The following is a 27,799-nucleotide window of genomic DNA, read 5'->3' as shown; positions in this document are numbered from 1 at the left end:
AAACAACACCAAAGATAATCAATCAGATTAAGCACATTTTTCTCATTTCCATTAATTTATTATGTTTTCACTGGGCAAAATTCAAAAACAAAATCAAGCAAACGCAATCACCAAAATTCATATGATATACTGCAATGAAAGTTTATAATGACAATGATACTAATAAATTGGACCAAAACAAAACTGTAAAAGGATTGCCTCCGTGGCGACCCATCCACCCGAAACTAGAAAACCACAATGACCTCGGGCCTGAACCCACCCCACTTAGAATTAAACAAAAATATACACTTTTTTTCTTTAACACATTCCTTTTCAGCAGCAACAATGATTTTCACTCATCATCAAATTTCAAAGACAAAACTCATGCTTCAGAGCATTTTATGGCAAAGAATGGGGACGAATATATTTCACACACAAACAAGAACATAAAAAGTGCATCCCGCGGGCACCAGCAAAATCCAGCGTCACCTTCAAGAAACTATGAAAGAATAGACTGCAACGCAAGTTGTTGCTGGGGCTGCAAGGAGGACCAAGTAGAGGCTAAAGTAGATGGCGGTAAATTCTGTTGCATTTGTCTCAATAAATTTATCATTCGGCTAGCAGTTTGCTCTGTTGCTAAATCCTTTCCCGCACATAAAACCTGCACAAGCAAATAGTCCCCTCAAGAAAAAACAGGGATGCACGAAGCATTGACTCGTATTATCTATGTTAGTATATATGTGCAATCATAGAAGCTTATTAGTCCTTTGTCCTTCATTGTCATTTTACTATTCCTAGTTTAGAGTTTTTCACTTATGCCTATATATATTCAACTCTAATGCAAAGAATATGTAGATTTCTTCTGTATTTTGGTCTTAAAATAACAACTTTGCACACAATTATTGCTGAGGGTCTTGAACTATCTTTTGGGTAGGATGTGTTTGGTTCGATTCAGCACTACCAATTGTCCAACCACATTTCTCAAATTTCTCTGGATATTAGATCTATTCACTCTATACAACAATATCATAATGCAATAAAGAATGCAGCAGAGTCAAACAAATGATGCGACTTACGGTAGTTCTCATCATGAAAAGCATTTTCACCCACTCATTGAAGTGGGACATAAATAGCTCAACCTAAAATATAATGGTCAGTAAACACCACCCTAAATTCATTCACTACTTAAGAGACTAATAACGCCCATTTTTATGGTTGAAACAATTGTCATTATCCCAACACCCATTTTTATGTTCTTGCTGGCTTGTTAGGATAAGAACCACTGGATCTTGCTGACATTCATTCCTTTGACATAATATGGAAATGAATGGAGTTGATGAACCAGAATGGGAGCACTCTATTGATCTAGTCAGAGTTGATTTAATCTAAAAGGCCATTGGTAACTGTTACGCATGTCAATCGATTAAATACTAATTCCCAACTGACCTCGGCAAATACTGCAACTATTTTGGGAAGATATTGATTATTTGGGCCCAAAAGCTCCACATCCGACCTGTATATATAAAATTAACTTAGTGCCATAACAGTTAGAATATAGAAAAGGTAATTAAAGCAAGAGTTACAAATGCTGCAGTGGGGCCGGGGGGAGGGGATATTAGCGAATAAACTTGCCTCTCCACCAAGGAACAAAGCTGGTCGTGCACAATCTTTGCTTCAACCAAATCACCTTTTATTGGTAAGCAGTTTAACCATGCTGGAACAACCTGTCAAATCCGTACACAACTTATAGTGATGAGAGACCAAAATCAAGCATGAAGTATCCATTGAGTACTGTAAAAATCTTTGAATGGTTTAACATAAGCCTACTAGGAGCATGGATACCAATGAAAGAAAAAATTGAGAATTTATTATCTGCATAAAGCAACTGAACAAGAGACGGCCTAAAATAATCCAAGTTGTGTACAATTACTCAGCAGAAAAAGTGGATATGCAGTTCTTATTTTGGGCATTGCCCATACTCTCTCGGATAATAGCTAAGATAGGGTCCTACACCTACGGTGGTAAATAATTTTGCTAAGTTAGGGTCCTACACCTACGGTGATAAATAACTTTTAGAAAAATTAAAGATTACCTGAGCCGAATCAATACTGTTACGATGAAATTGACAAATCTTCCCCAAAGCCGAAACAGCATTGTCATATGCCATTACATTTTCAGGTTGTAAAGCATTAGGATGTCGCAATACAACATTTAACCTTGATAGAGCCTCTGTGGAAATGCATTAGAAAATGATACTCTGTGCAAAACATACTTTTTTCTGAGAAACGTAAATAAAGTTACCTCCAACAAGTGGTTTAAACACGGATCCACCAAACTCTGCACAGACACCAAGCCCATACACAGCAGCCTGAAAAACCCATACAATTCAATGACAAAGAAAATAACTAAGCCCAGAAAGTTAACACTGTTAGTAAGTGCACACCTGTCTGACATCAGGATTCTCATCATTGCAAGCTTCAAGTAGGAAGGGAAGATATGTATCATAATATCTGTTGCATGACAAGAAGCCAGATAACAATAAGTTTTTTTGTAATCATGGTTTCAAAGAAGTAATAAAGCAAAGCAAGCTTACTTCAGTGCTGCTTCACGACACTGCTCTGCAACATCATCAAAGATGCAAATTGCAATCCTTCTTTCTTCAGGCGTCTTATCTTTCCCCTGCAGTCCAAAAGAGTTTAACCAAAGACTAATAAAACACCACAAAAAGATAAAAGCTTATTATAAACTATAGTGTTAGGGTATATTTTGTCAAACAAAAATTTGAAAATAAAGGATTCAATTAAGAAAAAATTGTATTTCATGTTTTTGGTGTTTTCTAATGTGTTAATGTATTTAGAAGCAAATTCAGAACCTTAATGAGTTGGAAATTATTGAATGGGCTAATCCATCTCATCTTCTTTCCTTTCTTTCCTTGGCCGATCTGATCAACCTTGATGATTATTGGTCTTCTCTTAATACTTCCAATACGTTCACAATTAAATCTCTTATGGAAGCTGTTGTTGGTACTCGTACTCCTACACCGACATTGAATAATCTTGGTGAATTGGAATGATGCTGTGAGACCTCCAATTATGAAAGCATATGAATGATGTTGTGAGACCAATTATGAAAGTGTATGAGAGGAAGAAGGGCAAAAAGGGAATTGTTGAAGCTGAAAGGAAGGAGGGGACCAGGGAAGGGGGAAGGTTTTTGTGAAGAGTGAGAACTCTTGGGAGAGATGGCCTCTCGAATTGCCGGATATCTTCTCCTTTTTGTTTGTTGCTTGTTCTTCTTGTTATCGTGTATCTATGAACTGGAGACTCTTGTTTTGGTGTTGATATTATTTGAAATTAATCTTATATCTCAGGGGAGTATGAATACCCTGATTTTTGGGTGTTAGGTATTAGGTTCGAAAGTGTTCATGTTTGTTTATTGTGCAGGTGAACCGGATACCTAACATTTTGGTATCAGAGCATGTTCAAATCTCGGAAGAACACGAGCGATGGCATAGAAACAACTGGAGGAACGAATGGAAGGAACAGAGAAGGAGATGCAAAGCATCAAGGAGATGTTTAATATGAACAAAACTCTTTAGAAACACTCGGGTGATATGAAAGAAATGTTAATTGGTAAGGGGAAAGAGGCGAGCACCATGTCGATCGAAAGCTCCGATGTGACGAAAACAAAGGGCAGTGAGGGAGAAACGTCCCAGGCGAAGGAGCTGGTCGCGAGCACTGAAAAAGGGAGGTATAGGAAGATCGAGATGCCGGTCTTCAATGGTGAGAATCCGGACGCGTGGACATTTCGGGTGGAGAGGTATTTTGAAATACACGAACTGACCGGTGAAGAGAAGATCAAAGCCTCTGTAATTAGCTTTGGCAAGATGAAGTCGACTGGCATTGTTGGGCGAATAACCAGTGGAAATTCGTCAGCTGGGAAGAGTTCAAGGACCGACTGCAAGATTGATTTCGTGTGTCTGTGGAAGGAACGCTTTTATCGAGGTTATGGAACCTGAAGATGGAAACTACCATAACTGACTAGGTTTGAAATAGCAACAGCTCCGATACCGAAGGCGGCCGAGAACGTGTTAGAGAAAGCGTTTCTAAATGGGCTACATCCGGTGATTAAGGCCGAGGTGATCAGTCGGAGGCCCATGGGCCTAGAAGAAATCATTAAAGAAGCCCAGTTGGTAGAGGACCGAAATGTTGATCCCGTGGTCAATGGAGGAGATGAAGAAGGGAGGACCAAGTGCAAGCTAGGCCCAAGTGGGATATACTAAGCCCACGATGGGTGAGAGTCAGAAAATAGGGGCCATGAAAAGTGTGATGATACCCGAGAGAGCGAATGGTGAAAAGAAACCCTCCAATGAAGAGATTGTTTGATGCGGAGTTCTAGGCCCGGCAAGATAAAGGGCTTTGCTATTGATGAGATGAAAAATACTTTGTTGGCCATCGGTGTAAAGTCAAGGAGAAGCGAGAACTGATGTTATTGATTGTGGGTAAAGAAGTCGACGAACCAGAGACAGCATATGAGATCGAAGAAGTGAAAGATGAGGACACGGGGGAAGCCAAGATAGTGGAGTTAGCTCTACGAATGGTATTAGGGTTCTCCGCTCCGGGAATAATGAAGGTAAAAGGGACAATTAAGGGTGAAGAGGTAGTTGTAATGATTGATTGTGGCGCAACTCATAGTTTCATCCATCAGAGGATAGTGGCCTAATTAGAGTTGCCCTTGACGGAGACACCAAATTACGGGGTAGTAATTGGCAACAGAACAACGATGAAAGGGAAATGAGTGTGTAAAGCGGTGAGTCTAATATTGCCATCAGTCACAGCTACCGCCGACTTCTTACCATTGGAATTAGGCAATGTTGACGTGATCTTAGGGTTGCTTTGGTTGCATTCTATAGGGCATATGGGTGATGGGAAGAGGAAGACTAGGGATTTCTTATTGAATTTCAATAATTGCAGATAGAGGAAGCAGATGGTTTTGAGGGTAATGACAGACTAGAAGAATCAACTGTGATAAATCGAGACATTTGTGAATTGATAGAGTATACGGTGATTTTCCAGATTCCCATCGGACTACCACCTAAAAGGAAGGTAGACCATCAAATCATGCTTAAGGAAGGACAGAACTCTATCGATGTCAGGCTATATAAATACGCACATATCCAGAAAGAAGAGATAGAACGGCTGGTGAATGATATGTTGACCACCGACATCATTCGGACCAGTTACAACCCTGTTTTCCAATCCTATATTATTTGTGAGGAAGAAAGACCGAGGGGTGTCCTGTGTGGGATATAGACATCTGAATTGTGCAACTATCCCGGATAAGTTTCCAATGCCAGTGACTGAAGAGTTATTGGATGAGCTGCACGGATCCTCAGTGTACCTGAAATTAGACTTAAGGTCAGGCTATCACCAGATTAGAATGAATGAAGAAGATGTGCCCAAGACTGCCTTATGGACACACAAAGGGCATTATGAGTTCCTAGTTTGCCTTTTGGGCTAACTAATGCCTCAACAACATTTCAGTCACTAATGAATCAAATTTTTCGACCCTTCCTTCGAAGACGTGTTAATATTTTTTTAATGATATTCTAGTATATAGTCTGGAATGGGATACACATCTGAAACATTTAGGAATGGTTTTTGGGGTCTTAAAGGATAATCAGTTATTCGTCAATGAGAATAAGTGTGTTTTCGGCCAAACAAGGATTCAATATCTGGGGCATTGGATCTCAGAGCAAGGGGTAGAAGTCGAAAGGGAGAAGATACAAGCCATGGTGGAGTGGAACATACCAAAGAATTAAAGGGAACTCTGAAGTTTCCTGGGGCTGACAGGATATAACTGATGCTTTGTAGATAAGTGGAATGAAGAGGCAAAGCAGGCCTATGAGGCATTAAAGAAGATAATGACTACTTTACCTATGTTGGCTCTACCTGATTTTGACAAACCCTTTATAATTGATGCATCTAAGACGGGGGTAGGGGCAGTTTTAACACAAGAGGGCCGACCAGTAGCTTATTTTAGTCATGCCTTATCAGCGAGGGCTCAAGCCAAATTAGTGTAGGAAAGAGAGCTAATGGCAGTGGTTCTAGCGTGCAGAAATGGAGACACTACATATTGGGTAGGCATTTTACTGTCATATCTGATCAACGGGCATTGAAATATTTGTTGGACCAGAGAGAGAAGTCCAGACGGATTTCCAAAGATGGTTGACCAAGTTGATGGGGTATGATTTTGAAATCTTGTACCAACCGAGGTTGAATAACAAAGTCGTTGATGCTCCATCGAGGAAGTTGGGTCTAGAGGAACAAAGAGCAGAGGAAGTGGTGGCCCTGAAGATGTTCTCAACACATCAGATAATGGATGTGGACTTAATTCAACAAGAGATGAATCAGATTCCTTCTTTACAGAAAATCATCTAGGAGATGAGTCAAGACCCAGATAGCCACCCCAAATACTCGATGAAACAGGGCAAGCTACTGTACAAAAACTGGTTAGTAATTTAAAAAAAAAAAAAATCCTCTCTAATTCCAACTTTGTTGCATATGTTCCATGATTCTATGGTGGGAAGGCACTCGGGATACCTGAGAACATACAAGAGAATGATAGGGGAGTTATTTTGGCAAGGAATTAAGAAGGACGTGCAGGCTTATGTTGAGAAGTGTGCGATATATCAAAAAAAACAAAGTTGAGGCTTTGGCCCTAGCAAGCTTACTCCAGCCTTTACCCATACCAGACAGAGTGTGGGACGACATCTTGAAGAATTTCATTGATAGGCTGCCCAAATTAGAGGGGAAAGATGCGATACTAGTAGTGATGGATCGATTGAACAAATATAGCCATTTCATGGCTCTAAAGCATCCGTTCTCGACTAAGCAAGTAGCAACAGAATTCATAAGAGAAATGGTGAAGCATCATGGTTTTCCAAGATCCATTATTTCATATAGAGATAAAATTTTTGTGAGCTTGTTTTGGAGTGAGCTATTTGCTATCCAAGGAACGAAATTGAGGAAGAGCACGCCATTCCACCCACAAACAAATGGACAGACTAAGAATGTTAACAAGTGTTTAGAAACCTATCTGAGGTGTTTTTGTAATGAACAGCCCAAGAAGTGGGAGAAATGGTTGGCCTGGGTGAAATTATGGTACAATAACAACTTTCACATTTCAATCAACACAACAACGTTTAGTAACGTATTCGCGCAACCATCTCCTCCAATTATTACCTATGGTGACAGGAAGACACCTCATTGCACCTTGGAACAACAATGGATTGAAAGAGATTAGCCTTGTTGAAGTTGAAAGATCAGCTGGTGGCCCAAAACCGAATGTGTAAATGTGCTAATAGAAAAAGGAGGGAAGTGGAATTTGAAGTGGGCAGTCATGTGTATCTTAAAATTAGACCTTACAAATAGAAGTATTTGGAAAGCAAAGATGTGAGAAGCTGTCCCCACGGTATTTTGGGCCGTATGAAATAATAGAGAGAACTGGACCCATGGCCTATCATTTGGCATTACCCTCGACGGCAACCATACATGATGTTGGGAATCTTGTTTGGAAGTGCTTGTGTTTGTTTATTGTGCAGGTGAACTGGATACCTAACAGATGCCTAGCTAAAGAAGATTAAAATTTGCGTTGGAAGCTTAGTTTTGGTGTAGTTAACAGGGGCCAAAGCCAATTGTCTTCAGAGGAAAATGTCTTACTTCCACCTTTCTCCTTATTATGTGTTCATCGAATTCAAAGTCTCCTGGACACCTTTTTACTCGCGACTCCTTTGCTTCAAACAATTGGGTGATTGTTCTGGATGCTTTTTGTTGGTCTATGGCCTTGTCTAGGAACATCTTTCATCTTCTTGCTTCTGTTTTTGTGACATCAATTCCATGGTGCGATGAATCTTATGGCTTGCTCTCAGTCGAATCTTTCTCTGGTTTCTTTGGCGAGAAAAGAATGGACACATTTTCAGGGACACTTCCTCTACCTTTAATTATTTTATGGGTTTGATGCCTTTTCATGCTTTATATATATATATTGATATCGTGAGTTCATGCTTTCTATTGGTGTAAATGTAAACAATCTTACTAATCACAACTTATCTACCTTAATTGCTAATTGGTGAATTTTCATGTAATCTACCATCAGGCATCAGGTGTTTGGGGTTATTACCCCTTTAGTTCATTTCATCAATGAAATTTGATTTCTCAAAATAATAATAATAATAAAAAAAAAAACCAACTGTTTTGTTTCCTTTTAAAAAAAAATAATAATAAACTGACCTTTTTAGGAAAAAAAATTATTTGACATAGAGGATTGTGCTCTCCTCCTTTAAGAAATTTCCAAAGTATTTCAAACCAACCAGAGCCGATATTCATAGTTCTTTGTCCAAACTTAGAGCCAAGAAGTTCAAACTCCATGGTTATCTTAGCCCTTTGGTAATTTCATATCATCAATAAAATTCAGTTTGTCATTTCTCATTGAAAGGGGGAAAAAAGGGAAGGAACAAAAACAAAAACAAGTTCAAACTTCATTCCTCACCAATACCAAACTGCGGTTCCAACAACTTCAAATTAGTTGCGAGATGAGACCCATAAACTACTTGACGGGAGAAATAATCAGTTAAATCTAATCGGATCTATGATCATTAAGCAGGTAAAACAAAGTCCATAAAGTTATTTGAACAATTAGATATAGATTATTGAATGAAAACTCCCATAGACGACAAAGCAGAAACATCTTTTCAATTTGTCAGAACTTACCCACATAGGCGTTAGATATGTTGACAGTTCTTGAAAGAAAGGCAAGAAAGACGCTTTGAATGTTTTTATCAAAGTTCCCAATATTTCACCAACCTGTATCAAAGATAAAGTTCATATCAATAAACAAGGTCTCCAAAGAGAGATAAAATAGAATTATTCTGAAACGATAGCAAGGTTTAGATTGAGAAAACATACTTGATCAAAGACTTCTTCCTCTTGTTCATTTTCCTCTTTAATCAATTCTCCCTCCTCTGCATCAAAATCCTCCGCCTTGGCCCTCTCTGCTCTCTCTCTCTTTCTACTGGAACTGGCAGTGATTACCTGTTTTATCTCATCAACTATGGACCTGACTTGGCTTTCATCAAGAAGTGGTCCGGATATCTGAAATGGGAAGTGAGTAATAATAATTACCTTTTCATGAATGCAATAAAAGAACAACTTTTTTAAAATTGATAAGAAAGAATCGTCTTGAATAGGGAACAACCACACAAAAGAAGAGGGTAGATGACTGAAAATCCAAGTTAGGGAGACTTGAAAAAGAAGTCTCCAACTAACCAGAATCGGAAAAGGAGAATAATGGTGAAACTATGTGTTATAGAAAGCCAAATGAATGGTTGATGTTGATAAAATTTCTTCAAAACATTGTAGCAGAATAGCCTCAAACAAGAATAACAATATCTTTGTGAAGCTAGGATATTTAGAAAACAATGTAGCACCAAGATTTTAGCTTGGGTGGAAAAACCTTGAAACCTGTAGGATAACTAAATTAGAGCGTAATATCTTTCTTTCTTTCTTTTTAAGTTTAATCCCCTCCTCTATCTACCGCTGGATGCAATGGTGAAGCTAACTTTGATACTGAAGCCTATAGAGAACCTAAAGGACCGATTTCTCCAAAGAAAAATTAAAATATCAACATAATCAGCACTTAGATATCAATGTTTTCGTTTATCTATGAAATCACAATTTCTCATTAACAATAATAATATTAATAAAATAAAATGGAAAAACTCTTGATGCTGCAAGTAAAGTTTCAAAATCATCAAGATAGTAAACTAGCATTTGTCAGACCTGTAAGCATTCATTTAATGCCTCCAGCATACTAGAACAAATCTCTGTGTCGTGCTCCTGCACAATATTTGAAAGTTGAAGATTAAATAACTAAAGGACTAGAACAAGACTTCCTTTTTCCAAAAGGAAATCATAAAATTTCAGAAGGACCTTCATATTAATACCTTATGTAAAGCTTCAACTAAGGCTGGAACTATATAATCTGACAGCTGTTTTATATAGGTCTCATTACGTCCCTGAGCAAGCCCCTTTTCAACAGCTAACTTTGCAGATCGCATAAGCTCCGGCATCGCTAGAAAAAAAACATGACAGAATTAGATATAGGAAATTGTGATAAGAGTCCAAAGGCACACAACATTGCACCTGAAACAGCTGCTTTCCTGACTTCTTCATGAAAGTAAAATTTTAGAAGTGGGACTAAGGTCGGGGCGACCTGCACAATATAAGTAATACATCTTTCAAGCTTAATTTTATTCAAGAAGTTAATCTTAGAACAACTTTTCTCAGGAAATTGAATAAAAGTACTCTCAAGGGTCAAGACTATTTCCATTTATCCCATATATCAGGTTCATCACAAGTGCATATGTTTTTTCTTTTTTTCCAAAAAGACATATTTAGTAGTTTTAAAAACTTTCCACAACTTCTTATGGGGCCTTTTTTGAATTCTAAAGCCAAGCTTATATGAATTACTGTAGTGAACGGTATCTTGTCAGAATTATGGATGGAAAGTAACCAGAGAATGTTTCACAGCAAGCATCTTCCGTGGTTTGATCCTATTAAATCAGCTCATTTGAAGACCTCATTTTGGTCCTCAATTTCAAAATCGGTTGAGGGGTTTTCTCTTCAAGATATTTACCTCAAACCTCAATTGGAATGCTTTCATTATCCTTCAAAAATTAATGCAATTGCCCCTTTATTTGGACATTATTGTTATTGTTATCTTCAGTTTATTTTTATTTTTTTTTAAAACTGTTTTCTCTTATTCCAATCCCTTGTGGAATCTTCCATTGAGCATTAGTCTCTTTTAATTTCACGAAAAGTCACGTCTCTAGTTCAAATATATATATATACTTCATAGCTTCCTATTTTATGCTGATATTATTATTATAATATAATTGCATTGTCTATTTTTGTTATTGTTAATTTAGCTATTTTCTAAACTCCATTTTTGAGTTTGTATCTTTTGAGCAATACTCTTTTTATTACATCAATGAAAAGTTTTGTATTAGGAAGAGGAAAAATACTATTGCACTGTGAACGCTGTCATTGTTTCAATCCAGCTGTGCTCCATTATTAAGTGAACCAATGTAAAGCGGTAAACGTGAATAAAGGTGTAGACCATTCCTCATCTAAGACTTGGGTATTGCATTGTGAGCATTGCCATCGTTTCAATCCACCCATGCTCCCATTATTAAGTGAACTAAAGTAAAGCTGTAAAGGTGTAGACCATTTCTCATAACCAAGAACTTCGTAGACTCCACCCCCCCCCCCAACCCACCCAACCCACAAAAAACCCCCAACACGACACACACAATGGGATTTGAGACCCTCTACATCCTTTTGTACCACTTTCTTTATTTTATGAATATTTTTTCTTATTTTTATGTTAAATAAATCCAAATAGATGGCTTAAATACATACCTGATCAATCCATGGAAAAAACCCTTCCTTCAACTCATCGGCATAGCAACACAACATGTTACAAGCTGTAGCTTTTTCCTCAAGAACGCTAGTCTTGATTCCTATTCTTTTGTCCCCAAGAGTAATTGTTTCCATACTGCAAACACGTTGAAACATCATCAGACACCAGGGTATCAACCATCAGTCAAATACAGATCAAAATGACAGTACAGAAGACTATAAACATTTATTAGCTTGCCTACGATCTTGATGCAAAATATTTATTTATAATGATATACATTTAAGGAAAGTCTTTTGTGTAAAACTTCGTTTATCTTCCCTTTAACCCCTTTCCATAAATGTATATCATTATAAATAAATATTTTGCATCACAACCTCTTGTTTAATGAAATGAAGCATTAAATGAACATGAACAAAGTTTGCAGACCTATCATCATCAGAGTCCTCAATATCATTATCAGAATCAGCAGATGTTATAGTTACATCAGGCTTAAGCTGGGCAGACTGAAGCAAAGGAGGCATAACCACACTCATATAAGGGAGGAAATCTTGTCCCAAACACTTGCAAAGCCGTGCCCATGCCTATAATACAAGATATTTTTAGCATTAATAGTGATAATTGTTTTCCCCAATAAGAGAGTTATTAATTTCCATTCAAAAAGTAAAACATACCTGTAACATGTAACTTGTAGTTGGATCATCTGCCTCCATCTGAGATCCTTGCAATGACATCAGCACCTCCATAACCTTGTAAAGTGACAAGCAGGATAGATCACATACCGAAAGTGCGAAAGAGTGGGGGGTTTTCCCCTTACAATGGAAACTAGTCTCTTCATTGAAATAATAAAAAAGAGACTAATGCTCAAAGTATAATAATGAGATATAAGGAAACAAAAAATCTTAATTCCAAGAGCAGAAACCTATATAGATCAATAGGTGCACCTAGACATCTAAACTAGGTTAGACACCCCCTTAGCACCCTCCTATCCAAATACAAATTATCGAGTAATAAAGTACAGAAAGCAATCCAAAAAGAACAAGAACAAAACATTGCAAATACATCATTAAGGTGGAAAAATAAATACACTCCAATTTAGACATAAGCACGAAAGACTGGTAACTCCAAGACCAATCCAATTCCTTCTTTTAACAGAGTGCAGTTAAGATTTGGACAAGTAGTGACCAACTGTTAAAAGTGGAAGGGGAAAAGGGTTAGAAAAAAAAATTATTTCTTGTGTCAGAAGCAAAAAGAAAGAGAAAAAAAAATAGAGCCCATTCTCAAAGACAAATAAAGCTTGTTTCAATGACAATAGAGCGGCACAACTAGAGTAATGGTAGAAGGCTAATCTTTTTTGCGTTTCATTTTTCCACAAAAGTACATCGGAATATGATCCAAACAATTAAGTGAGGTCCATTTTCACAAAATTTAATGTCCTTGTCTAGCTATTTTATCAAATGTAGATAAAAATAAATACTACATGGAGAAAAAGATAGAAGTTAATCTTGAAAAATCAGGCAACGGTCAGTAGCTACCTGCTTGGCATCATCCCTGAACTTATCCTTTCCAACTGCCATCCCGACCAAACTGATGCACTCCATGGATTTGGCCCGAAGCATGCGTTTGGTCTTATCAGTGGCATTAACTAAAATTGCTTTCAGGTATGGCATGACAGCATCATAATACTTTTGGAAATACTCCTACAGAAACCATTATACTGTACCATCATCTACAAGAAAACCCAAAACTTAACGCCATATATCTTAAAAATATGATACCTGAGATGAATCAGCAACTGAAGCCAGAGCAGTCAAGGCCCCCTCTTGCACCATTTGCTTCCCGTTCTGAAAAATTTACATAAATATATTTTGCTAAGGGAGTAGCTACATATCAATGCAACTGTATAATGTAAATGAATTCCCTTATCAACATACCTGTAAAAGTAAAAGCAATTTGCCAACTATCCCATCTAAATAAGGTGTCAAGATATCAGGAGTACAATTCTCACTGAAGTTGAGAACTGCAGATGCAGCATGAGCCTGCACAGACACAAGAAAATAAGCCAAAAATAAATGCACATCCCTAACCAGCTAGTGGTCAAGGAAAAACACGCTATGAAGATTAAAACAAAATAAAGCATGACCATCCTTGAAAATAACATGCTCTGAATTGTACAAGAAAACAGTTGCAAAACCCATACACATAGTAAAACAAAATAGATCTTAGGATTTGTTGCAATGCTTCCTACATACATGGTGACAAATCCCCGTTCATAACACATAAAAATCCTTTCAAAGTCATGTTTAGCTTCGAATATAGATATGTTTTGACAAAATGTGAGACAAAGGAAATTGGAAATATGGGATTCCCCCTTTCCATGATAGCCATAACCATAGGGACAAAAGGTCCTACTAATTCAAAGCATCACCAGAAGATTACCAGGACTACATATCAAAATCTATTCCAGAAGTTAATAGCTTCGACTGACCTGTACTCGAGGGTTCTGGAAATCATCCATTGCTGTAGCAAGTGCAGGGAGCACCTGCTGATGGTATTGAACTTGCAGATCTGGGCCCAAGTCTGTAGATAACTGCCCAATTGCATTAATCGCTGCCCACCTAACACGAGGATGTGGATCTTGAAATGAGTTCAAGACCATTGCCACCACTTGTTCTAAAGTTTTTACCATAACCTGCAAAAGAGAAGTGAAGAACATGAAAAATTCAGAAAATGTAGTCTGAATTAAGAAATAGTGTCTCATTTATACATACATAACCTTCACGCCAAATCTTTTAATCGTGATTCATGAGAATGTTTGTACAATTCCATTAGAATAAAATATTAAAATAAATAAGTTGTTGAGTAAAGGGAACTGAACTCTATTTCTGAATACCCTCAAGCTCAAATGAAATGACATGCTCTACTATCAACATCCCACCGTAACCTAAAATTCAGATGTAAACCGTACATGATTTCGGGTTACTAGTTCTACTATCAGCATCCCACTGTAACCTAACTTGAATGAAAAGCAGAATAATTATAACTAGGTGGCTCGTTGGCTGCAAAGCTGAAATTCCTAAGACTTGCAATCTCAAGATTGCTGTAACTGTAAGCAACTTGCCGAACACCCTAAAAAATGAAACTACAAGTCGATAAAAAGTAAAAAGTACCTAGGGATCAAAAATCCTGTTGCTCAACAACCGCCCAATCCAATAATTAAAAACAATTCAATACATCGCTGCTCCACACAATGAGACTTAGAAAGCAATAAAACGAATTCACAGTTGAATTCAAAAATTATTTTCCCGTTGAAATGTTCGATTCGGACAAGTTACCAAAAACAAAGGTGGAATTTCGTCTAGCTTTTATACCTTTGAACAACCCTCGGCAATTTGGGCCATTGCGATCAGTGCCGCATGGCGATTCTGCCACTCTGAAGAAGCTAAGTAAGCAGGAAACAGCTCAGAAGCAACAGGGACAATTGTATTGCCACCCAGAGAAATTGCAAGCCTATCCAAACACTCCTGTCCAACACTGTAGTTACTGGTCTCGCCTGCATCCTCATCTTCGTTCTCAGCAGCGTGCCACGCCGGATCATCTTCAATGTCCAAGAGCAATTTCATCAATATGGCGAACAACCTGGATATAAACTGTGGCATCTTTCTCATCATTCCGGGTGCCCGCTCCCTGGCTTCTGCAAGAGTGATCACAAATTCAATCGCCAAGTGCCTCGTTCCCTCGTCCAATGACTCAGCTTCTGCAATTTGCAACATCGACCCCACTACATCTACTAATTGCCGTCTCAAAAACCTCGGCTCCGTGCCGGCCAATTCGATCAACAATTCAAGTGCCTCTTGCGCTGTTGCCTCCTGCCCATTATTCAACGCCTCCATTAGTGTCCGCATCATCGGTGGCAGCAAATCCTGAAACCTATCGCGATCAGCAGAATTGGACAAGCACTGTATGAAGCTGATAACAGCATTGAGGGCCGCAATCTTCACATCGGTGCTCGAGGAGGTTGACGTCAAGCACTGCAAAAACACACCGTGCAAGTGCTTAATGTGGGGCACCAAGGTATCCCCAATATAATGCGAAAGTTGGGCGAAGATCAAAAAAGCCGATTCTTGCAGCTTGGGGGTATCGGACGATACGCACTGAAACATGAAAGGCAACAATTCTGGCCAGCCGTTATCCGGCAAGATTCCGGAAGCCAGCTCGGAAACCGTATCACACAGTTTCTTGGATATGGATTTGGAGTCCTCGCGTTGAATACAGGACAAGAGTATAGATTTAAGGGAAGACTGAGAGGAGGGATTGAGGCGAGGCCAGAGATAGGAATCATCGCGAGTTAGCTGCTTGCGGAGGAGAACAGCAGACATGGCACGGGTCTCAGGTTGAGGAGAGAACTGAAGAAGATGCGCAAGCTTGAGAGATAGAGAATCGGGATCGGTCTGCTTGCATAAATTGAAGACGAGTTCAGCTTGCGATCGTTGCTCGTTAGAGGAGGACATAAGGTGGGAGAGAAGGGTTTCAAAAGGGGCAAGGTCGGGACCAAGAATAGCTGCAAGCTGGGCTTGCTGGAGCTGGGTAGACTGAGGATCCATTGAAGATCAGAAATGGGTATGGTTTGAATTGGTTGTATTGTATGTGTGGATTGAGGCAGAGTGTCTTTCGAAGCTGAAGCGGAGAAGAAAGGCAGAATCGAGATAGAGATAAGAGTACAGAGAGGAAAAGAAAGAGAGAAGAAAGAGAGAAGAGTGGGCTGTGGGCTGTGGGCTGTGAGCGCTGCTGCTCTCCCCTCGCCGCGAACGCACACTGTAAGCTGTGCAGCGTAGAGGCAGAGGCTGGAACTGAAGTAGATGATTTTATTTATTTGATCTTTAATTTATTACATATAGATTAGGGCAAAAGCCTAAGCTAGCACGACACAGCCTTACTTCCCCTATTTTATATTTCTTTTCCTTTTTTTTTTTTTCTTTCTTCTTTGTTAACAATCATTACTGTTGCATCTGTTTTTGGAATCAAATCACTTCTTTAATGCTTAAGAGAGAAAACCAAACAAGCTTAACTCATTCCCTCCTGGCTCCTACTTCTACGCGTGCTTCCGCGTACGCTTGCCTTCATTCAAACCTTCTTTTTCTTCTCTTAATAATTAATATTTTACCAAAATGGAAATTTCTAAGTATGGATCTATTATTATCTACTTTTATCATGGCTATAAGCAATGTTCGAAATATTGGTATGGAATGAAATATCGACGTCTAGATAGAATAGAAATTTCAATATTGATGGTAATTTTGAAAAAATTATAAAAATTGTTATAATTGGTTGACTAAATTACACTACAATTGACTGTTTTTAATCCCAACTTCTATCAAGTTAAATAACATTTATATCTCTATTGTAATTTAATATGTAAATGTTGATTCGATAGTAGAAATTTAAAATAGAAATGAAAAATAATTACAAAATAATATAAAGTTTGTGAATATTTTGAGGTAAAGTGATTAGAAAATTTTGAAATTTTGTATAGTTAAAAAAAAAACTCAGATCAATTCAATTTTGAGATGAATGATATGAAAATTTAATAAAAAAGTTGGAATGGGATTAATGATAAATATTTTTTTGTGGTTTTTTCAAATTTAATTTCTTTAAAATTGGAAGTTTTTGAGTGGAAAATAAAACTAAACATTGAAAACAATTAGAAATTAGAAAAAGTAGCATACAAAAAAGGTTTGATCTTTTGTCGAAAATGTTATTGGCCTATGAAACTATAAAATCGTGTATAATCAGTACCATAAAAATTATTAAAAAAAACTTAAACTGAGCTAACGTAGTTAATTAAAAAACAATTTTTTTAAAAAATCTTAAAATTTCATCAAAATGGGAGGGGAAAATCGAGATATTCTCAAAATTTTGAAATTTCGAAAAATCTCAAAATTATGTTAAAATTGGGAAAAACGAAATTTTCTCGAGTTAAAATTTTGAAGCCATCCAAATCTCAAAATTTATGAAAATTTCAATATTTCGAGGAAAATTTTAAATCAGGACTATAAGTAATTTTAAAGTTAAATGACCATCTAAGTCCTTGTAGTTTAGTCTTATTTCATTCTAATCCATGTGTTTTTAATTATTCTATTATTTCAATAAATCTTAAATTCAATCATCCAAATTTCTCGAAACATAAATTTGAAAACTAATGATGCAATAAAACATAATTGTCAAAATTAGGATTTGTATACTAATTAATCTGAAAACATAATTGTATTTCATGTTTCGAATATGTGTTTTGTAATAGATTCAAAAATTGTATTCAATTTAAACAATTGTTCAAAATATGTTTGACATATATGTATATATATATAATAAAATTAGTTACAGTTAACCACTAAATATTAGGTTTAATATAAACTATTATTAACTAATTTATGAACATGTGCTACGTTTGAAAAAAATATATAATTATTATTAAGTATCTTATAATTTATAATACACTACATAATACACAATTTAATTTAGAAGAAAAGTAAATTGAATCTACAATATGAAATACTAAATTTAGTGATGTTTTTATCTTTTTATAATATGAGTCTGCATTTTAAGATTTTAAATTCAAAATCTAGATACAATGGAAATACGGTGATATATATATATATTTTTTTTTTAGAATTTGTACAATTTGGATCATAAAAGTCTAATACATTTTTTTAAAAAAAAAAATCAAATTACCTATCGACATAATTTGTTGGACCTGAATATGAAAACATAAAACATAATCCATGTTGTCTATCCCAAATGCAATTAAATTGGTTTATTGAATTGATTAAATAATAATGATAATTTTTATGCAATTAAATACACTATGGGAACATATTTTCAACATTTTGTGGTTGATTTCATATGTGGCAAAATGAACCAATTTGTCTACATATATAACAAAGTTCAAAAAGAATTATAAAAATGGACAGTTGTAAATATAGGTCCAAAGTACTAGTGGATATAGCATAACGTAAAAAATTTACAAGTATGACAAAATTTAGATAGCTATTAATGATAGATCATAACGCTGGCAGGAGTTTGTAAAGGATAAACCATATCGTTAATAAGAGTCTATCAATAATAGAAGTCTATCGCGGATAGACTTTGCTATATTTGCAATGTTTTTTAAAATGATGTTATACACTTAGTTATTATCTCTAAAAATGCTATCAATTACCATTACCCTTACAAAAATGGCAAAACCTCCTACAACCCAAGTAAAAAGTTTAGAAAGCCCACTCAGAAGACCCACACACACGACCCGCACATCACGCCCACAATAAATCACAATCTGACCCGAATTAACCGCACAATCCAATTCAATAAACGTTTATTCTTCACTCCAATTGGGACACCACCTTCTTCTTCATAGACACTGATAACAAGAAATTGATTCTCAAATCACAAACAAAAACATAAAAAAAAAAAAAAAAAAAACAAACATCTATTACTGATATGCATAGATAGACTCTAATCAATGTCTACCAGTGATAGCTATCACTATCTACCACTGATAGACATGGATTTACTATGTCTATAGTGATAAATAGTGATAGAACTCTATCATTCTCTAACGGTCTCAACTCATATATGCATATTCAATCCTAAATTCACAACAAAAATGAACAAATAACAAACACATCCACCACTCTCAAACACACACATCTATCATTATCGATTAGTAGCAATCGGGTCCTCGATCCATAATATTAAAAAAAAAAAAAAAGATAACAAATAGAAACACACAATTTAGTCCTCAAATCAAAACAAAAAAATGAAAAAACAAAAAACACACCGTCATTCCACTTACGGAAAGAGATAGATATTTATCATTGTCTATTGGTTCTAAATTATATATGCATCTTAAGAATATAATTGAAAGAAAAGTGGAACAAACACACACAACAATCAAATTACAAAACGTGAAGATAAATTGTAATATTGGAAAAAACAAGAATTCAATTATGAATCACCGATTGTTGCAAACTAAACTGTGGTCGATTTATTCACATAAAAAATCGCTCAAAATCGATTCGATTCGATTTGGCTTGCTGGAAATCGAGTATTGCTGCAAATCTCTGATTTAATCACAATTCGGTTTGCTGGAAATCATCACGTTGCAGACTAAACTGTGATAGCAAAGAACAACAAAAACGAAGTTGCATCGACAAGAAGAATAAGATTGATTGTGATCGAGAAGAAAAATGATCGTAATCAAGAAGAAGAATACCACGTGCGAGAAGAATGAGAAAAAAAATTGCATCCGAAAAGGAGGAGAAAACCACGCCCAATTTGCTAGTTAGAAATGGGGAAGAAATCGTGCGTAAGTAATAAAGGGCATAATGGGCAATTTTTAGAAATACAAACAATTTTGCTATATTTGCATTAGGTTTACCGGATTTGCTATATTTAAAAATAATTTTCCCCTACTTGTCATATTACCGAGCAATACGTGTATATCAAACTATTTCTAAAATATTTGAATTTATGCTTTGAAAGCTGTATAATTGGATATTTAGTGATTATTCTTTAATATATATTTATCCTTTTGAATAATTTTACTATTTTTTTTAGTATTACGATTACAGGGTAGGAGATTGAACTTCCAATCTTTTGGATTAAAGTACATGTCAACACCACTTGGTTAAACTCACTTTGCCTTAAATAATTTTTTTCCATTCAATTAAGTAAAAAATTTACATCTAATTAAGTAAAAATAATTTACTTAATTGAATGTAAATATATGTTGTTGGGGTTTTTTTTGCTACGTTAATATCAATACCATGGACTAAATCTTTTCAAAAAATGATGTACAATGGATTAATTGATTTATTTATTTAACATGATCCGTTTAAAAGAACTAGATCTCTAAATTGCATACACGGGCAAAAACCATATAAGTTTTCATTTCTGAAAATGAACCAAATTAAAAAAATCTTGTGAAACTCTAAAAATCAGAAAGGACAAGAGAAGTGGGGCCACAACACACATGGCTATAAATGAAAGAATTAAGACCTATCAATGTACAGATTTGAAATTTTACAATTTCTTGCATGTAGTAGTTTTTCCATTTTCCCGTGAATTAGAGGCATCCTTAACATCGCCCCTCAAATAAGTGGGTAATTCAGTGATAGCTCTCGAAAAAAAGTTATAATTCCTAACTTAATTTAGGTTTATTTATAGATTTTTAATGTTAATCATCCTAGCGTCGCAACCCTTTTTCAACAATCTAGTGCAACCTAAAAGGCAGAATGCATGATGCAGGATAGTGTTGCAATGCAATGTACTTTTAACGGAATGCCTTCAACGTGCGCGCACAAAGCAGCATCGCGCTAAAGTTGTAATGTCACTCCAACACTCGAGGATTGTGTCAACAAGAGCATTACAATGCTACGCCTGCTTCCTATATATAATTTTTCTTCAATTTAGGTCAAGGGGGAGGTTGATTTCATGGAGGCCAAAGTGGAGCTTCAGCTTCCTTCTTCTCCTTTCAGATTTTAGCATCAGGTTTTACATTTTATTTTAGGTTGTAATCGATGGATAAGATCTTTATCTTGAGTTTGTCTATGAATTTTTTAGGTAATTTTTATCTAATTTCTTTGAGCAAGGGTCCCTATATTCAATTTATTGAGATTTCCTTGATTAAATTTGATACTCTTCAATTCCATGCTTTCTTTGAATCTCGATGTAAGTTAGATTTGCATTTATGTGTTGGATTGACGGCCTATCATAGTTGCATGTCTTTGCTAGTTAATTTCGAGCTCACACGTTTCCTTATGTTTGTCTATGCTTGAATTTACCCTAGTAGCATATGATTGAATGTGAATGCTTAGATTTATAGGCTGGACTTGAATCTTAGCAATGCATGTTCAACCTAGTTTAAAATAACAAATTGATTAATTGAATTAGGTTGTCCAATCAATTAGTCAACACAAGTGAAACCTCAATCTTCATGCATATGAATTTTTAATTCCATATGGACGCTATCGAACCCAGTAGAATTAAGAGCATATAGTTTAGTTAGGGTTTGGTTCTCCAACCTTAATTAATAATTAGGACGCTTAATTGATTCAATTTAATTAGTTGTCGGCCTTTGTAGAGACTAGTTAAATCAAATCGATTTAATAGTTGTGCATGCATATAATGGAATGTTTGTTTAATTATTGAATTCCATGATAGAAATTGCATAGGATTCTCTTTCTTACTTAAGAAATTAGATAGACCCCTATCCTAAATTACATTTACCCTTGCATTTTATGTTTCATATGTTTATATTTTTCACACTAGAACCTCCCTTTACCGCTCTAGTTAAAAATTTGACTTAACGAAACAAATCACGCTTCCTTGGGATCAACCCATATTTACCACTATTGCTACATATTTGCAGTGATAGGAGTAGTTCAGTATTATAAGCTCTTTTTGGGAATTAAACGACACTGAAAAGGCTGCGAACACTCAGTTATCCCGAGTTTGGACCAAAAATAAGCAAACTAAGACTAAGACAAAGATTTAGTAAGACTGTCAGAAACTTTATCAGCCGAAGGAACATATTAAACTTCAAGAGCACCTTGTAACACCTTATCATGAATGAAATGAAATGTACGACAACTACAAACATTGGATTAGTAGCTAAGGCGCCAACACTAATATTATCACACCATAAGATGGGTCAAGCTTGAGTGGAGACACAAAGTTCAGAGAATAGCTGTTTGAGCCAAATTATTTATGCGAAAGCATGAGCTAAGGCTCAATATTCAGATTTGGTGCTTAAGCGAGCTACGACAATTTGTTTCTTTGAAGACCAGGAAACCAAATTTTGCCCAAGTAGACACAATAGATGGCAACAGACTTACGGTCATCATCATTGGATATGTTGGGGTTGATGCCTTAAATCTCGTAGGGTCCTATAGTTTTGTAAACATGGTTGAACAAACTCTTTATGTATATAATAAAGTATTTGATATTTTATTCATTGTTTATAAAATATATGATATTTTATTGCATTAACCACAAACCAATAAACTAACATCCAAGGTTATTTTTGTAACTTAAATATGTATGTGGAGACATATGGATGGATCATGTTTAAGTGATAACCTAAATGGTCTATAGTAGATGGATAAGGTTGGGTACCTTATCTTGTTGACTCTACTAGTATGACCCACTTTGTAGGTGTTATTGTAACGACCCGACCCCTTAGGACTCAAGTTAGGCCGTTACTAAATACATGCATGAAACTTAAAATGACATCCTTTTATAATGAAATAAATGCTAAATAAATAAGTTGAACTCAAAAGACCTTCATTAAATTCAGATATTAAAAATAGACGATAGGGTACCCATAAATCATAAATGATAATAAATAGGTCTGAAAACAAATCTTAATAGTAAGTTTCAAATATCAAATTGAAAGTTGAAAAACATGGAAAGAAATCTAAATATCATGAGCGGAAGCATAAAACTGGTCCCCAGTGGCTCGTTCAAGGATTCCTCTTGTCATCCGCCAGTGCGTCCTTGCCCTTACCTGAAACATAGACATGAAAAAGGGTGAGTATAAAATACTCAGTAAGTAACTCCACTACCAGGGTCAGGCTAAACATTTATGTCCAATAAATGCAACATGAACTGAAGCTTTCTACTAGTGGGACATGAAAATTTCTCTTACATGGCTCACTCTTTTTCCCTTCCCCTAGAGTGCACCTCCTACGTACACCCCAGGTCCCCTCTATGAATGTAGGGATGTGTACCTCTTTTGTACACATGGTTATGTATACACCTCTTTCGCATACACATAACCCACTGAATGTGTACCTCTTTCGTACACATGATTATGTATACACCTCTTTCGAATACACATAACCCATTGAGTGTGTACCTCTTTTGTACACATGATTATGTATACACCTCTTCCATATACACATAACCCACTGAGTGTATACCTCTTTCGTACACATGGTTATGTATACACCTCTTCCGTATACACATAACCCACTAAGTGTGTACCTCTTTCGTATACATAGATATGTATACACCTCTTTCGTATACACATAATCCACTGAGTGTGTACTTCTTTCGTACACATAGTTATGTATACACCTCTTTCGTATACACATAACCCACTGAGTGTGTATCTCTTTCGTACACCACAGATCCTCTCTATGAATGTAGGGATGCATACCTCTTTCGTACACATGGTTATGTATACACCTCTTTCGTATACACATAACCCACTGAGCATGCACCTCTTACGTACACCCCAGTACCCTCTAGGTGTATATCACTTTCATATACACCAACCTTAGTACATCTTTTTCATGTACTAGCGCCCTCGGACATACATCACTTTCATGCAATCACATAATCTAGAAAGGAAAAGAGATTACATTTAACTTCACATTACATATAACATTCACATAATCATGAGTCCTCTAAAATCCTTATCGAGGTCATGTTAATTAACCTCAACGTACTTGTTTAATCTAGTTTTAATGGTTCAACTCTAGTACATCACTTCATGCACTAACTCATGTAAAGAATCAAACATTCGAAATTTCATAATACATTATATAGCCTACACACTTTTATAATAAATCACATAAATATGTACATCAACAAATGTTCCAACTTTTACCTAGCTTTAAGACATTCCAGTAGTAGTGTCGCTTAACTCATAATTTAGGGTCATGCTCAATCATACTTGTAATATGTCTCATAAAATTCTAAATCATACTCATACATTAACATGTTTCAGACATATATCTTTTCTAAACATTCCATTAAATCTCGGAACAATCAAAATTATCTTTGTAACTAGTCTTAAAATCCTCAAAATAAATCGTAAATTTATCGCCCGGCACAAAGGCGGTTCCAGTAGTAAGATTACTTACCTCAATATGAAACTGAAATAATAATTCTGCACTCAAGCAAACTCTCCAATCCCACTTCACAACCTTTAGTCCAATCCTAGGGCATGAAGAAAATTCATTTTAGTCTTCAAGCTTGATTCCATACATAAAGCAATTTTAAAAGCCAACAAAATTCTTACCCAACTAGCACTTTAATCTTAAATCACCTCCAAAACCCAAGTCAAAATCCAACCAGGAACTCCTAATTCAATCTTGTGTTGAATAACATGATCCCGACTTCAAACTCCGGTCTAAATTTCCAACACAATGGACTACCGTTAGATTAACTCAAAAGTCAAAACCCCAAAACCCAAAGAGCCTTAGAGGGGGGAGTATTGTCGCATGAGAGGGAGAAAAAGGGGTATTTTCTTTTCTTCTTTTTTTTCTTTCTTTTTAATTCTCCACCACACAAAAGTATAAATAATATATATATGTGTATATATAATATTATTTCCTTTCCTTCTTAAATTCCAAATTCCATATATATTCTTTTCTTTTCTTAAATTCCAAAACCCTTATATATATATATATATATATATATATATATATTTCTTTTTCCTTTCCTTAATAAACATACACATCAAACTCAAATCTTTCACCTCTTCTCCAATTAATTAAATAAATCTCAAAATAAATTCACCAACTTTAAATCACTTCTTTCCAAAAATCCTAAATCCCAAAATTAAATTCTAACTTTTCAAATTAACTTAACTTTAAATTAAAATCTTTTTAGATAATTGATTTAATAACTTCCAAATAAATCAATTATCTTTTCCTAATTCTACTTAAATTTTGGATCCAAATTCCAAAATTAAGGAGGATAAAATTTTAAAACCACAATTTCCTCTTTTCCCTTATAAATTTCACAAAAACTCAAAATTTCTTATCCAAATAATTCAATTATCCCTTTCAATTAATTTAAAACTCCACTCAAAGAATCCACATAACCAATAAAACTTCTTCAATTGTAATAATTTGATTCCAAATTCCAAAGATTAGGGAAACCAAAACTCAATAATTTGCTATAATTAATTTAAATTTTCATAAAAACGGGGGATGTTATAGTTACAATTGTTGTAAAGTGCTACAAATGATATAATCCCGATCATTCATGTTTAAATATGCGAGCGGTGATATTCTATACAGAGGAGTTTGTATAAGACCGGACCACAAAATGTTTAGTCTCATTATATAACGGCGTTCATAATAGAGACTTACATTTCACCAAGATGACCATAGGTAACATGACCTAAATCCTAAATAAGTTGTGGACTCTTGCCTATGAGGGCGATCCTTTGATTTGTATGGGTGAGAGTGGCCAGATCACTGACTCAACAAATTTACCATTTTGGGAATTCGTCTGGTTGAGGAGCTGAGAATACAGCTACATGAAATGAAATTCAATTCTTCCCCAAGGTAGGGGTAAGTAGATAAATTGCTCCCTTAAAGGCTGATTCTGGGTCTTGAACAATGTGACACCACACCTTCTCCTAGCACGAGAGAGGTTTAGTCATAGTAGGACTATGATCTATTGTTCATTAGAGGGGTCAGTGGTACTTAAAGAGTTAGATGTAACTACAGAGGCAAAACGGTTATTTGACCTAGTTGTACTTACGAGCAATTTGTGAAGGGTCATCGTATTGTTGATTGATTATATCCAATAGACACGAAAATATATTTGTAGTGCGAAGAGTGCAACTGTCGCTCTTTAGTAGAGTGTCCGACAGTTAACGAATGATGAATGATATAATTAAAGAGTTTAATTAATTATTCATGTACAGTTGGAACTTCAAGCTACAGGTCCATAAGGTCCCCTTGGTAGCTCAATAGGATTTAGTTGAGAATAAGTTTTTGAATTAATTTAAATTGTTCAAATTAATAGAGGATTTAATTTTATATGATATAATTAAATTGTTTCAATTATATGTGATATAATTGTCATAATATATTTATACTGTTGGGAATATCCTAAAACTCGCAGTTTGTAAATTTTGTGTTAAACATTCTATTTATCAATAAAATATCATTGAGTATCTTATTCAATAAAGTTATTGATTTTGTATTCTATCATGAAAATCCAATATACATATCCATGGCTATAATATGAATACTTTGACTTTATGTGGTGACATAAACAGGAACAAGTTAATAGTATATAGCCTAAATGGTCTATAAGTATATAGATGAAATTGGATATCTCATCCTAGTAACACAAGCTTATTGATAATCCATGATCAACTTCCTTTCGTAGTACCCTATCCCCAGGGGAAGTCGAATCCCAGCTGCCTCCTTGAAAGAGAGATGTCCTGAACCACTAGACGATGGGGGCATATGCGGCCCATTTTGTATAGGTAATACAAATGATGTGATCCACAGATCATTCATGTAGAGACATGTGAGTGGAGGCATCTTATGCAATGAGTTTGCATATAGATTGGACCACGAAATAGTCACTTTTCTTTATAACGACACTTTACTGTTAAAACCGACTATTTCATACTTAAGTAACCTAGGATAACTCGATCTTAATCCTGAGCTAGCTATGAACTCCTATTTATTCGGGATTATCCTTTGATTTGCATGGGTGAGAGTAGTCCAACAACACTCTCAATCAACCTTCCATTTTTGGGATAAGACCGGATGGATAGTTGGGGACATAGCTCTATAGATGAAATTTACATAGCTCTATAGATGAAATTTACTCCTACCCATTTTTAGGGTTAGCAGATAGGTTGTTCTCTTAAGTGCTGATTCCAGGTATTGAGCAATCGGGGCTCCGCCTTCTCATGATAGAGAAGGACATGATTCATGGATAGTATTATGAATCAAATTATTCATTAGAGGGTCAGTGGGAATTTAAGGAACGAGATGTATTTACAGGGGTAAAACGGTAATTTTAACCAAACTATAATTACGAACGACCTATGAATGCTCGACTTACTTATTATGGTTTATATGGACAGAAATATATCTACAGTGATGAGAATGCAACTATCGAGCTATAGTGGGTGTCTTGATAGTTGACAAATAGTAATTAATTCAATTAAAGAGTTTTAACAAATTAATTATGGATCGTTGGAGCTCATGATCTATAGGTTCATTAGGTCCCTCTACTAGCTCATTAAATTGGAATAACAAATTGAGTATTGATGTATGAAATTAGGGTCATGAATTTGAAATGTTCAAAATCATTTTTAGGGTTTTCCATTGATTATATATAATATAATTAAAATTTTTTAGTTTAACTGAAATTAAACGAAATTGGAAACTCAATTTATATTTAAATTATGATTTAAATATAAAATTGATTTATTGGTGAATTTGATACTTTATTACTTTAATATTTAGATATTAAATTAATATTATTTTAATTAAAAAGTTTAATTAAAAATTAATTAAAA

At 35.5% G+C, this 27,799-nt stretch overlaps 1 protein-coding gene across 2 annotated transcripts; it reads right to left on the bottom strand.

Annotated features, from left to right (window-relative positions):
* Nucleotides 1–90: 90 nt before the first annotated feature.
* On the bottom strand, nt 91–16,344 carry LOC120087600 (importin-5). Of its 2 annotated transcripts, XM_039044422.1 has the most exons (20): nt 14,826–16,058; nt 13,943–14,146; nt 13,389–13,493; nt 13,233–13,298; nt 12,990–13,154; nt 12,129–12,203; nt 11,884–12,038; nt 11,457–11,592; nt 10,179–10,248; nt 9,980–10,107; nt 9,816–9,872; nt 8,943–9,128; nt 8,748–8,840; nt 2,573–2,658; nt 2,423–2,489; nt 2,281–2,347; nt 2,072–2,208; nt 1,612–1,703; nt 1,426–1,492; nt 91–640 (listed from the first exon to the last, which is right to left on the bottom strand). In XM_039044422.1, exons 1-20 carry the CDS (start codon nt 16,056–16,058, stop codon nt 479–481), a joined length of 3,351 nt encoding a protein of 1,116 aa, XP_038900350.1. In that variant the 3' UTR covers nt 91–478. The 2 variants fall into 2 exon arrangements, with proteins under 2 accessions (XP_038900350.1, XP_038900351.1); XM_039044423.1 differs by lacking the exons at nt 91–640; nt 1,426–1,492; nt 1,612–1,703; ... (2 more) ...; nt 2,423–2,489; nt 2,573–2,658 and adding an exon at nt 2,880–3,014 and having other exon boundaries at nt 14,826–16,344.
* Between the last annotated feature and the right edge of the window lie 11,455 nt (nt 16,345–27,799).

The sequence above is a fragment of the Benincasa hispida genome, chromosome 10 (assembly GCF_009727055.1).
Source record: "Benincasa hispida cultivar B227 chromosome 10, ASM972705v1, whole genome shotgun sequence".
Classification (NCBI taxonomy): Eukaryota; Viridiplantae; Streptophyta; class Magnoliopsida; order Cucurbitales; family Cucurbitaceae; genus Benincasa; species Benincasa hispida.
This window is presented reverse-complemented; position numbering and strand designations above follow the sequence as displayed.

Coding starts and splice junctions, on each gene's coding strand:
- LOC120087600 (XM_039044422.1), bottom strand. CDS start 16,058: ATGGATCCTCAGTCTACCCAGCTCCAGCAAGCCCAGCTTGCAGCTATT. Junction 10,249..11,456: donor TTTTTCCATGGATTGATCAG/GTATGTATTTAA, acceptor TATATTGTGCAG/GTCGCCCCGACCTTAGTCCC. Junction 641..1,425: donor TAGTTGCAGTATTTGCCGAG/GTCAGTTGGGAA, acceptor TTGCTTGTGCAG/GTTTTATGTGCGGGAAAGGA.